Below are 14,477 nucleotides of genomic sequence, written 5' to 3'. Positions count from 1 at the left end.
GCACCCCTCTTCGTCAGGTTCATAACGAACAGTAGCATTACACTCTCTTATATACATAGAAAATTTCAAATTTTGGCGGAAGAGCGGGTCAGGGGGTCAGTGGTGACGTCACTTGGCCCCGGGGTCCGCTGCTGGGTGGGTTTGTGCTGGACAACATAATGTGTGGCTAGATATAACTATTAGAAATTTTTCCCATTGAAATCAATAGGATGGGTGAAGTCTATGGAAGTTGTCCTGACATGTAAGTTTGCTATACATGAGGGACCGTGGTCAGGCAGTGGATGGGTGACTAATACTGTGTATCATATCTCAGAATGGAAATTAATTTTAGTATGTAGGTGAACTTTAACCCCTTAACGACAATGGACGTAAATGTACATCATAATGACGTGGTACATAACGCACCATGACATTTATGCACCGACATGGTTGCGAGCACCGGACCGGTGCTTACGGCAGGTCTCGGCTGCTATCAGCAGCCAGGGACCCGCCGGTAATGGCGGACATCCGCGATCACATGGATGTCCGCCATTAACCCCTCAGATGCCGTGATCAATACAGATCACGGCAGTGCAGTACTATGAATGGATGATCGGATCGCCCGCTGCGCTGCCGCGGCGATCCGATCATCCGGCATGGCGGCCGGAGGTCCCCTCACCTGGCTTCAGCTGTCTCCCGGGGTCTTCTGCTCTGGTCTGAGATTCAGCAGACCAGAGCAGAAGATCACCGATAATACTGAGCAGTGCTGTGTCCTATACATAGCACTGTACAGTATTAGCAATCAAATGATTGCTATAGATAGTCTCCAATGGGGACTATTAAAGTGTTAGAATGAAAGTAAAAAAAGTAAAAAATAAAAAAAAAGTTAAAAAAAAGTTTGAAAAATCCCCTCCCCCAATAAAACGTAAAATGTCCTTTTTTCCCATTTACTCCCATAAAGTGTAAAAAAAATTAAATAAATACACATATTTGGTATCGCCACGTGAGTAAATATCCAAACTATTCAAATATAATGTTATTGATCCCGTATGGTGAACGGCGTGAACGTAAAAATAAAAGAGCGCAAAATTGCTGCTTTTTTGTCACATTTTATAAAAAAAAAAAATTTATAAAAGTTTTATAAGCACAAATATGGTATCAATAAAAAGTACTGGTCATGGCGCAAAAAGTGAGCCCTCATACCGCCGCTTATATGGAAAAATTAAAAAGTTATAGGTCATCAAAATAGAAGGATTTTAAACATACTAATTTGGTTAAAAAGTTTGGTTTTTTTTTTTAGCGCAACAATAATAGAAAAGTGTATAATAATGGGTATCATTTTAATCGTATTGACCCAAAGAATAAAGAACACGTCATTTTTACCGTAAATTGTACGGCGTGAAAACGAAACCTTCCCAAATTTGCAAAATTGTGGTTTTCATTTTAATTTCCCCACACAAATAGTATTTTTTGGTTGCGCCATACATTTTATGGTATAATGAGTGATGTCATTACAAAGGACAACTGGTCGCGCAAAAAAAAGCCCTCATACTAGTCTGTGGATGAAAATATAAAAGAATTTGCGAAGGAGGAAAAAACGAAAATGCAAAAATAAAATTGGCCTGGTCCTTAAAGGGGTACTCCCGTGGAAAACTTTTTTTAACCCCTTAATGACCAAGCCTATTTTCACATTAAGGACCAGGCCAATTTTATTTTTGCGTTTTTCGTTTTTTCCTCCTCGCCTTTTAAAATTCATAACTCTTTTATATTTCCATCTAGAGACCCATATAAGGGCTTGTTTTTTGCGTGACCAATTGTACTTTGTAATGAAACCTCTCATTTTACCATAAAATGTACGGCGAACCCAAAAAAAAAATTTTTTAGGGAGGAAATTTAAATGAAAACCAAAATGTTGCACATTTTGGAGGGTTTTGTTTTCACACTGTAAACTTTACGGTAAAAATGACATGTGTTCTTTATTCTGTGGGTCAATACGATTAAAATGATACTCATGGCTAGATACTTTTATATTTTTGTACCTCTTAAAAAAAATCTAAAACTTTTTGTACAAAATCAGTAATCTAAAATCGCCCTATTTTGACCACCTATAACTTTTTCATTTTTCCGCATATAGGGCGGTATGAGGGCTCATTTTTTGCGCCGTCATCTGTACTTTTTTAGATACTACATTTGCATATGTTCAAAGCCTAATTAGGCTGTATTTGTGAGAGGGGCGGGAGTAACCCCACCCCCCTTCACATCCAGGTGGGACACAAGGGGTTGTGGGTGGGGGCAGGGGTATATAACGCCCCTGCCTCCTATCGGTTGGGCGTTCGTGACAAACTGCGGATGTTTCTGCTCATGGACATTCTGCTCGTGGTTCAGATCCTTGCTGAGGGTGTTGCTGGGGATTGTGAGTCTTGTTTGGCGGGGTTATATGGGACTGTAGGTCACATGCTGTAGATTAGCTACGATTCAGTTGGTAGCAGTTACGCTTATAGCGTCATTTTCACTTAGTTACACTGTACATACATTAATTGTTACACTACATACACGCTTGTACCATCTACTCCTGTACGCTTTCTAGTACCAGTTGTACCGTACATATGTTAGTACCAGTTAATACGGTACGTATGCTTACTCTTCATACGCTAGTTCTGTTCATACCATACAGATGCTAGTATTATATAAAAAAAAATAATAATAATAATAATTAATTTAAAAAAATGAAGAAAAAAAAATATATATATATATAAAAAAAAAAACGTAGTACCATCTATACTGGTCATACGCCAATGGTGGGTCAACTACCGTTGTTTACTGTATGCATGCCAAGAGTTGGTCTGCTCATATGCTGGTGTTATACGCTAGTAGTGTACTGTAGTAGTGGTCATGCTGTACATGCGATAGTAGTTGATCACTGCACACACGCCTGTATTATTCACATTGTTTATACGCTAGTACTATTTCATTATATCACGCTTTCATTCTATGCATTCGGTCACCATTTTCATATCATGTATTCACTCATTTCGTTACACCGTTAATTTCTCACAGCTTCAGTTACACACAGTAACCGGATCTACTCGCAGCATTGTTTGCATCTTGTACGGCTCAGCACGTATACTGTATGCTCGTCCATAGTATTCATACTGCACGCAGGCCGTACCAGTCTCATTGCACGTACGCCCTTTCACTGCGCGCACGCTCATGGTATTACTCCACACGTTTTCTTTGTGACGTTCATACGGCAGGTACTCTCTCAGCATTGCACGTACACTCATAGTATTTAAACTGTACATAAGTATATGGTTTACAGGTCATGGCACATCATATTTAATACGGTCATACAGTGTATACACCAGTACCATTCATACTGTGCTCACGTTACTGATTGTTCATGATAATAGATGTCAGATTGTGCAAATGTTGGTTACTACACATACGCCTGTGACGTTATCCTGTACATGCGCGGGTACTATTTATGCTGGACACTATAGATTACGCTTGTACCAGTTACATTCTTCATACAATAGTGTTGTCACTATAGTAGTTGTCATTCTGTACACATGCTAGTACTTGGTCGTTGCACATGCTCGTACTATTATACTGGGCTTAAATGAATAGTTGTTTCACTGTTGTAGTTATACGGTACACACGCTGGTAGTCGATTGCGGCACACATGTTTTTAGTGTCATTCATACGGTACACATGCTAGTGGTTGTGACTGTAGTAGTTGTTATACAGTACATGTACTTGTAGTTGTTTCTACTGTAGTTGTCATTCGGTACATACGCTAATAGTTGCTTACTGCACATATGCTTGTTCTATTATACTGGACATACATTAATGGTTTTCCGCCATTATTCGGTACTCACGCTGGTAGTTGATTACTGCATATACATTTTAGTGCCATTTATATTGTGTACATATTAGAGGTTAGGTCTGTAGTTGTTATACAGTACATGTGCTAGTAGGTGTTACAATGTACATACACTTGTTAGTTGGTATACGGTACATACGCTGGCATCAATTATACAATACACAGCTTAGCGCTTGTTTACCATAGCAGTTGGTATGAATATACGCCTGTACTATTTAGGCTAGTAAGCACACTGCACTTATCGATACCATTGACATAGTACACACGTTGATACTTCTAGGTATACACGCTCACATCGTTAGTACCGCAGATTTGCTTGTTGTGATTTCGTTCTCCACAGCTGATAGGTCACTCCAGTTACTTTAATAGTTTGACCCTTTTCTTAGGTACAAGTCGGTATAAGGTCACATAGTAGCAAGGCATGCTGTTGCAAAGTATATCATGATACATAGCGATTGTTTCCCAACTTTTCCTGCCACGTTTTCAGGGGATTACACTGCGCAGTTGTTGTTACTGACATATCTCCAGAGCTACATGGTCATGACACATAGGCGGTTGTTTAACCTTCATACCTGCCGCGTCTGAAAGGGGATGCACTGCATAGTCGTCTGTTACTGTCACGTTTTCAGAGCAACAACATCACAACATACAGGTGGTTACATACCCAGTATACCTGCCACATCTACAGGGGGAGGCCCGTCATAATTGTTCTCACTAACACTTTTTAGAACAACAAATTGTCACATAGGTTGTGGGTTACCGGTTATGCCTGTCATCTGCAGGGGCAGTTTTCACACAGTTTACCGTCACTGACAGCTTCAGAGCATAACTTTACAACATACATGGGGTTATTCTGCCACATCTGGTCATTGTTATGCACACGTTTTCGGAGCAAAAACATTTGACTCATAGGTGGTTGTTACCCGTTTGCCTGCCACGTCTGCAGGGGGGGGGCACCACTCAGGTTTATTGTTACTGATACGTTTTCAGAGCAATATTTCTCGACACATAGGTGGTTGCTTAACCGTTATGCCTGCCACGTCTGCACCACACAGGCTATTGTTACTGACACGTTTTTCAGAGCAAAAAATTTTGACACATAGGTGGTTGCTTAACAGTTATGCCTGCCACATTGCAGGGGGGGGGGGGGGCACCAAGTAGGTTATTGTTACTGACACGTTTTCCAGAGCAAAAACATTTCAACACACAGGTGGTTGTTATCCGTTATGCCTGCCACATCTGCAGGGGGGGCACCACACAGGTTATTCTTACTGACACGTCATCAGAGCAATAACTTTTCAACCCATAGGTGGTTGTTTACCCATTTTCCTGCCCCGTCTGCAGGGGGAGGCACCACACGAGTTGTTGTTACTGACACGTTTTCAGAGCAATAACATTTCAACACATAGGTGGTTGTTTACCCGTTCTGCCTGCCACATCTGCAGGGGGAGGCACCACACGGGTTGTTGTTACTGACACGTTTTCAGAGCAATAACATTTCAACACATAGGTGGTTGTTTACCCGTTATGCCTGCCACGTCTGCAGGGGGGGCACCACACAGGTTATTGTTACTGACACGTCTTCAGAGCAATAACTTTTCGACGCATAGATGGTTGTTTACCCGTTATGCTTGCCATGCCTGCAAGGGGAGACACCACTTAGGTATTGTTACTGACACGTCTTCAGAGCAATAATATTTCAACATAGGTGATTGTTACCCGTTACGCCCGCCACGTCTGCAGGGTAAGGCTCACGCAGACTTCCGTTACTGACACAGCCTCAAAAGCAATAGACCACGGCACATAGGGGGTCGTTTATTCCGTATGCCTACCATATCGGCAAGAGGAGGTAGCACACAGGTTCTGGTCACTGAAATTTTCAGAACAATAGCAACTCGTCACGTACGTGGGACTGCCAATCATGCCTTCCACGTCTGCTGGCGGATACACCACGCAGTTTCGTCACTGACAGGTTTCTACAGCTAGCATCAGCCATTCGGACGACGTTCACCTATCAGTGCCTGTTTCGCCAGCATTATCATATGCACAATGGTCCAGCTTGAGGGCACGATGACTCATGCATGGAGCAGTAGGTTCTTCAGGTCCATTGGGTAGGCAAATTACAGACATGATGGCAAAAAAGGGTGGGTCACTTGCAGTGGGACACCACTCCTAAGGCAGGGGAGTTAGGAATGGGGCAGTTGGGTTTAGCTTAGTTCAGGTGAGGTGTTCCGGATATTGTTGGATCTACAGTCAACATGTCACCACAAGGCTGTTACCGCCAAGGTCAGTCAGGTAGTGGTGGTTGTGCCTTATCTTGCTAACCAGTTTCCCTCTTGCCACTTAATGTTAGGAACATGGTGAGCTTCATCAGGCCTGATAGGTTATAGTGTTTTCACTCTCGCCCTGATATTAGGCAAGCATGCAAAAGCAGATATCAGCTTGGGTGTTAGCCTGACCCTGCTCAAGTGCCAAACTCAGGTTTCGGTTAGAGTAGGCATGTCTACCACAGCTTTTAGTTTCCAGGCATCGATTCCTAGGCAAGTCAGTTCGCACTCACTCAACTTCCGTCTTAATGTCAGAACCTTATCTTGGCTTGGTGCCAAGGTAGGGGCATCGGTTTCACGATATAACTTTATTTTCCCAACCAGATTGACTTTTTGCCCACTAAAGGTGTGGCCTCCGTCGCGGTCATTGGGCACAATTTCAGACCGATATGATAAGTTTAAATGTTTTATATAACAGGTAAATACATATCATTGTAATCATGAGCACGAATGTGTAGCCCCGATCACAAGTTCAAAGCCTAATTAGGCTGTATTTGTGAGAGGGGCGGGAGTAACCCCACCCCCTTCACATCCAGGCGAGACACAAGGGGTTGTGGGTGGGGGCAGGGGTATATAATGCCCCTGCCTCCTAACGGTGGGGCGTTCGTGACAAACTGCGGACCCAACCCAACCCTCCCTCTTTTGCATCTTTTCATCCACTACAGGGCATGCCCACTAAAGGTGTGGCCTCCGTCGCGGTCATTGGGCACAATTTCAGACCGATATGATAAGTTTAAATGTTTTATATAACAGGTAAGTACATATCATTGTAATCATGAGCACGAATGTGTAACCCCGATCACAAATATAACTTTTAGATCATTTTTTATTTAAAAAAATTTATTTTTATAAAATGTGACAAAAAAAGCAGCATTTTTGGACTTTTTTATTTTTTACATTTACGCCATTCACGACATTACGACATTATATTTTGATAGTTCGGACATTTACGCACGCGGTGATACCAAATTTGTTTATTAAAAAAAATTAAGCTTTTTGGGGGTAAAATGGGAAAAACTGACAATTTTTATTGGGGGAGGGGATTTTTCACTTTTTTTTACTTTTTATTTTTACATTTTCCAACTTTTTTTTTTTTTTACACTTTTTATGTCCCCATAAGGGACTATCTATAGCAATCCTTTGATTGCTAATACTGTGCAGTGCTATGCATAGGACACAGCACTGATCAGTATTATCAGTTGCTCAATCTCAGACCAGAGCAGAAGACCCCGGGAGACAGCCGGAGCCAGGTAAGGGGACCTCCGGCTGTCATGCTGGATGATCGGATCCCTGCAGCAGCGCTGGGGGCGATCTGATCATCCAATCAAAGTACCGCAATGCCGCAGATGCCGTGATCTGTATTGATCACGGCATCTGTGGGCTTATTGGCGGACATCCGCGTGGGTCCCCGGCTGCTGCTAGCAGCCGGAACCTGCCGTGTATGATGCGAGCACCCATCCGATGCTTGCGGTCATCAACTGGTGTCAGAAAGTTAAACAGATTTGTAAATCACTTCTATTAAAAAATCTTAATCCTTCCAGTATTTTTTAGGGGCTGTATACTACAGAGAAATCCAAAAAAGAAATGCATTTCCTCTGATGTCATGACCACAGTGCTCTCTGCTGACCTCTGCTGTCCATTTTAGAAACTGTCCAGAGCAGCTATGGGGATTTTCTCCTACTCTGGACAGTTCCTAAAATGGACAGCAGAGGTCAGCAGAGAGCACTGTGGTCATGACATCACAGGAAATGCATTTCTTTTTTGGATTTCTCTGTAGTATACAGCCCCTAAAAAGTATTGGAAGGATTAAGATTTTTTTATAGAAGTGATTATTTACAAATCTGTTTAACTTTCCGGCAGCAGTTGATTAAAAAAAAAAAAAGTTTTCCACGGGAGTACCCCTTTAATGAAGTTAAAGAAACTGGCTAAAAAATGGAATGTTAGTTTTAATTTTTGATGAAATTTTTTTTGCCAACTTATTATTAAGGAGAGGGGGATGAGATAATTTTCCATGGGGGTGGGAATGTTATATATGAGTAGGGTGGAGTTTGTTGTACTTGGTAGGACGGGGGTATTGATGGTGGTGTTAATGGATGGGTATTGAGGTGGTTTTATTTGATGAGTTCTATTGCTTCATTGAGTCCAAGGGGCTGGAGTGTGCCAAGTTTGAAATTGAAATTTGAAATTTTCTATGTATATAAGAGAGTGTAATGCTACTGTTTGTTATGAACCTGACGAAGAGGGGTGCCCTTTGAATCGCGTTGTTCTGCACCTGAAATAAAGCCTTTAAAACTTCACACCGTATCTGTGACTACCTCGGGCATGCGCCAATCTAGCCACCAAGTCGGATTTCCACCGGACATCTCACTAGCCCTGCCGGGCAACCCAGACTCCACATTAGATTCACAGACTAGGAAGGGGCGTTCCCCAGCAGGCGTGACATCATTCGAAGCCATACAGGGGAGAACTTCCTCCCTCACTCTGCTACACACAGCCCAGAGCATTTCAGTGTGAAATGAGCTATGATTAGCCAAGGCTGCACACCCCCTCATCACTCCATTCTGCATTCCCTGATTTTGGACTTCTGCCAGGCCAGCAGGAGTCCAATGTCTATGCACAAGATGGGGGAAAATGTGCCCTGAACAAGTAGGGTGACACCTAGTGGCAGCTTTTTTAAACACAAATAAAACATAGAAAACTTTTTCTTTTTTTTTAAACAAAATACATTAGAAAGATTTGTTTTATTTACCATAAGGAGTGCAATAGCAAAAATGAGTTTTAATGATAGTGCCCATTTAAGCTTTTGGTATACGTAGGCTGAGTATTCATCATTTATCCAACAACGGCCATGTTTTGTACACCCTTTATTCTCATAGGCGGAAATCGTGCTAAAGGAATACCTGAAGTCTCAGGAACACATAGGATACACCATTCTAAAAAGTGATGAAGCCTTGACTGCAAAAGAGAAGGAAATAGAAGGTGAGATAGAAGTATTTTTTTTTTTCTTAAAAGGGGTACTCCGTCCCTGGACGCCCTTATATATTCCCAATTACGAATATTCTTTTTATTCATTTTTTCACAGTTCACATCACAGTGATCATCCCTCTCTGCTTCCAGTTTGTGTGGTGTAAAGAAGACTCTAATACTACTGTGTGAGACTGGCGCTCGAATTTTCGCATCTGCGAAATTAGCATATACAAATTTTCGCATATGCAAATTTTCGCTTATACAATGGTGTCCGACCTCAGATGAGTACGTCTCAGAAGATGAGGGCCGGAGAGTCAGACCCTGTCCTGTGGATAGGAGATACGTTTTTTTTTTTATAGCTTGATAACCCCTTTTAAGGTCTCATCTACAAGGGTCTAAATATTCTCTGCAGAGATTCATTAAAACCTGTGTAAAGGAAAAGTGGTGCAGTTGCCCATAGCAACCTATCAAAATGTATAAATCAATTCAATGCACATAATCAATTCAGTACATAGTGTTGAGCGGCATGGGCCATATTCGAATTCGCGATGTTTTGCGAATATATGGACGAGTATTCGTCATATATTCGCTAAATTCGCATATTCGTAATATTCGCATTCTTTTCCCATATGCGTAAATTGGCATACGCGAAAACTTGCATATGCGAAAATATGCATATGCCAAAATTTGCATATGCCAAAATTTATGAACTTTATTGCAAGTATACCAGTATTACTTGATAGAAGCAGCAGAAGGGAGGGATCAATATTCGCATATGCGAATATTCGCCCGGCGGTCTCACACAGTAGTATTAGAGCCTTCTTTAGACCACACAAGCTGGAAGCAGAGAGGGGTGATCACTGTGAAAAAAAAAAAACGAATATTCGTAATTTCGAATATATAGTGCTATATTCGCGAATATTCGCGAATATGCAATATTCGCGAATAAAATTCGAATTGCAAATATCGAATTGCAAACACTATTATCTCCCCCAGAACAAATAACAATCATACAACCTGTACTTAGATACTCACTTGCAGCACTGGGGAAGCAAGACTATAGACGGCAGATGGAAGGATAGACCAGGCAGGTGCCCCCCTAGGGGGGCACCTGCCTGGTCTATCCTTCCATCTGCCATCTGTAGTCTTGCTTCCCCAATGCTGCAATTGAGTATCTAAGTATTTATACTTTTTGTATGTGAAATAAAATAATCTTTTTTGGTACATATATTGTGGTGTGCGCCATATTGTGTATTTCTTTTTCTTTGGTATAGCAGAAATGTGTGTAGGTCTACCTGGTGGACTAAACCAAGAGTCAGCCAATATCTCCATCCATATTATGTACAACTGTCCGATTTTTATTTATTTTTTTTGTCCTCAGAGGAGAAGGCAAGGAAAAAAATTGAAGAGATGGAACAAAAAGTGCGGGAAATGGAAGAAAGTCAGGAGAAGCGGAAGCTCGAGGACAATGAGATGTCTATGGAGAAGAACATGATGGGTCTGCTTGAAAAAGTTGCCAAAGAGAGAGCACAGACGGCGGCCGAACTACAACGCGTGATTGCCGAGAAGGAGAGGGTGAGGCCTGGTCTGGGGAACTCTCACTCCACGAGTTATATTTTCCTGAAGCAGCCCCCAAGTTGCCCCCAGGAGTTTCTACAAACCTTAAAGGTGGACTCCACCCCTAGACATCTTATCCCCTATCCAAAGGATCGCGGGGATCCTGCTGCTGGGACCCCTGCGATCTCTGTGCTGCACCCGGCATTCATTTAGAGCGTCCGGTTCAGCGCCAGAGGCTCATGACGTCAAGGCCATGCCCCCTCGATGCAAGACTATAGGAGGGGGCGTAAAGTGGGGGGGGGGAGATGGCAGGAACACACAGGATGCATTCTATTTGAGAAATGTGTTTATGCAGACTCAGGGACAATTTTTGTCCCAAGGTAGGGACGTGCCACACATTTATATCCTCCTTCCAGAGGGGGTAAAGGCTGGGTCTGACAGTATAATAGGCATATATTTGTGTATAACAGTGGTTCTTAACCTTGTTGGAGGTATTGAACCCCACCAGTTTTATATGCGCATTCACCGAACCCTTCTTAATTGGAAAAATAAAATATGCAAGGGGTAGCTAGGTAGGGATAGGGTTAAAAAAAGATTATAGGCACAGATAAACAAATATTGAATGCAGGCATTGGTGATTCAGTGTAAGGATAGGGTTAACTATGAACTAGACACAGTGAGCCAGGCATTGAGTGAAGGCAATGGTGGTTCAGTGGGCCTACCTGTTCCCACGGCGTCCGTGCGTCCAAGCTGTCCGCTTGTCAGAGGGACCGTCTGGCTGAGCCTGTTTAAGACGCCGCGGGACCGGAAGTGCATCACGGGAGGCCGCGCCGGAAGTGGTGCGTTCCAGCATGGGACGCATGCAGGCGATCGTGTAGGAGCCACAAAGGATAGGAGGCTTCCTATACAGTAGGGTAAAACAGTACTCTGAGATCTGTTAGGTGGGACATGATCACCTTCAGCCAATGATGGGCAAGCGGGGTGTGTCATCACGAATCGGGTGTGTGTCTTGACCTCCGCTGAACCCGCGAGACTGACTCACCAAACCCCTGGGGTTCGAACCCAGGTTAAGAACCACTGGTGTATAATATTACAAATGGAATTGACCTGCCTACTATATTGTATAGAAAAAACCACAGCTTGATTGGGTGCAGATGTACCTTTTTTTTTGTTTTTATTTTTATCCTTATTGCAGTGGACCATGAATGTTCTATCTTTTTCTCTATCTATGGAACGATCCCTAAGGATGCTCCAAGCAGGATAGCCTATGTCTAAAAGACGACTGCTGATTTTATACTGCATGTAATATGGACTTCACTGCCGTCTCCTTTCTGTATGTTCTGATCACCACCAAATGTGTTTCTCTATCCCCACATAGATACAAATCTAAAAAAGAAATTTCTGTAGAATGATGAAAAATGGTAAAAACCAAACCCAGAGAATTATTGTTAAAGGGGTACTCCGCTGCCCAGCGTGTGGGTCAAACTGTTCCGAACGCTGGAGTCGGCTCCGGGAGCTTGTGATGTCATAGCCTCGCCCTCTCATGACTTCACACCCCACCCCCTCAATGCAAGTCTATGGGAGGGGGCGTGGCGGATGTCACGCCCCCTCCCATAGACTTACATTGCGGGGGCGAGGTGTGACATCTTGATAGGGCGAGACTATGACATCCCGATTTGCCGGCTCCAGCGTTCGGAACAGTTTGTTCCAAACGCTGAGCAGCGGAGTACCCCTTTAATGTAATTATTGAACCCCTGTATGGCCGCTGCATCTGACCCCCAAATAAATAGGATGTCGTCAATGTAATGGCCATACCATGAGATGCAATCAGCATAGAGGTTATGGGGTGAGAAAAGTTTCTCCCTCTCCCGCCAACACTTATATATGTTGGCGAGAGAGGGAGAAAATTTCGCCCCCATCAAAGCTCCCGTGATCTGCAGGTAGTACTGGCCATTGAACATAAAAAAAATGATCAGTCAAAAGATATTCTACTACCAAGAACAAGTACTCCTGCAGATCATGGGAGTATGCAGAAAAAGTGTGTAAAAACCAACATAAAGCAACTAAGGCTAAGTTATCGGGTATAACCGAATACAACGCGGTTACATCAGCAGTCACCCATATATAGTGATCTAGTCAGGTTCATTTATCAAAGGCAGAAGGCCGACAAAACTTGATGGGTTTCCTTGGTGGTCCATTCCACCTCATTTGGTGGTCCATTTTGTGAAACGCGCATAGGTGGTGCTGTGATCCAGATGGCATGCATGTTTGTTTACTTACTTTGCCATTTTCTTCTGCCCTTACTCTGGGGCTTGCCATGTTCCTATAGAACCCAGTTTATGCCATGTTCCTATAAGACTCTTTTCATGCTATAAGAGCTTGTTTACACTACACTCTTATTTCATTCCTGTTTGCCACTAGGTTCCTATAAGACCCTGTTCACACTTTGTTCCCGTAAGACTCTATTTATACCATAATTTTATAGGACCCTGTTCACTGTTTGTTCTTTTACCGAATACCCATAAGTCTGTGATCAAACCACGTTCCTATTTATTCCGGTTCACACCCCGATCCTGTACACATCTATTTCTTTCATGTTCACACCTTGTTCAGATTTATAGCCCTTAGTAATGACCCCATAGGCGTACCATATACTTATCCCGTTTTCTTCTTGCCCAGGAACGTGATTCCTTTGAGAAACAGGGATTTACCAAACAAGCCAACATGTACAGGGCACAGATCGAAGACCTCCAGGAGAAGGAGAAGGGGCAACAAGAGCCTGAATGGTATACACCCATCATGGACACGTTCAAGAGCGTGGCCAAAACTGTTCTCCCTGTGGTGATCGAAGTGGGAGGAGCCATGCTTCAGGCTAAAGCCACCAAAAAATGGAAAACTTACAAAGCAAAATAATGAGCCGTGACGTCATATAGCGGCTCGTTCAGGGTGTAAGTCCGGTGTTGGTCTCTGTACCGTTCTGCTGAACGAGACTAGTGAATGGAATCGGTAGGCATTCTACGTTTGCCTCTACAACTGTACCACCCTGCGCAAGCTGCGCTTCTCTACACCGGCCTTTACAGAACGAGCAGGAGACCATCGCTGGACTTACTCTTTAGCTTCACGTCTGTCTCCACACTGGTTTCTAATCCAAGACCTAAAGAAGTCTACGCTATCCATAGTCTACCCAACCATACTCCACAGCGACCCTTCCATTGAAGTGCAAGAAATTATTTTGCTGATCCCAGACGGCCAGAAATATATTCAATGTAACAGGTTCATAGCAAAGATGTTGGCCTGTCCTCTGCAGACTCGACTCCGGACAGCTCCTCATAACCCCCCCCCCCCCCTCCCCCATTTTATCTGAAAGTTTTATATTCCCATTTAAAGGGTGGGGAGATGTATAACTAATACTTTTTTTTTCACTTTTACACATTTAAAATAAAAACTAATAAAAACGAATTACTTTACAAATAGTCTTAGAATGTCCGGTTGTTTTGTGTCTACAATTGTTACCTAGAGCTATGTGTTTCCATGGTTACAGACTACAAACATTCCCTGTGTAGTCTGATCCTGCAGTCAGGTGTTAAAGGAAAACTGTCACATGTTTTCTCCCGCACTAACCATGGATGGATAGTGCGGGAGACGCTGATTCCTATGATTCCTACCCTGGCCGGATCCGTCCGGCCGTTTGCCCACAATCTTAGTTTTATCATATCTGGAAACTGGCATGGGCGGGGTTTCTGTGGCACTGACGTCAGCGCCGC

General features: G+C 43.0%; 1 protein-coding gene across 2 annotated transcripts in view; it reads left to right on the top strand.

Moving 5' to 3' along the window:
• LOC130283988 (guanylate-binding protein 1-like) overlaps nucleotides 1–14,163 on the top strand; it is a 94,825-nt gene extending 80,662 nt beyond the window's left edge. For both annotated transcript variants that reach the window (XM_056533849.1, XM_056533848.1), the window contains exons 9-11: nucleotides 9,066–9,168; nucleotides 10,538–10,731; nucleotides 13,393–14,163. In XM_056533849.1, coding sequence (XP_056389824.1) covers nucleotides 9,066–9,168; nucleotides 10,538–10,731; nucleotides 13,393–13,626 — 531 coding nt within the window. In that variant the 3' untranslated portion in view covers nucleotides 13,627–14,163. The remainder of the gene's footprint in view (nucleotides 1–9,065; nucleotides 9,169–10,537; nucleotides 10,732–13,392) is intronic.
• Nucleotides 14,164–14,477: the final 314 nt, after the last annotated feature.

The sequence above is a fragment of the Hyla sarda genome, chromosome 8 (genome assembly GCF_029499605.1).
Source record: "Hyla sarda isolate aHylSar1 chromosome 8, aHylSar1.hap1, whole genome shotgun sequence".
Lineage (NCBI taxonomy): Eukaryota > Metazoa > Chordata > Amphibia > Anura > Hylidae > Hyla > Hyla sarda.
The sequence above is the reverse complement of the archived record's forward strand: the minus strand, read 5'-3'. Positions and strand labels throughout refer to the sequence as shown.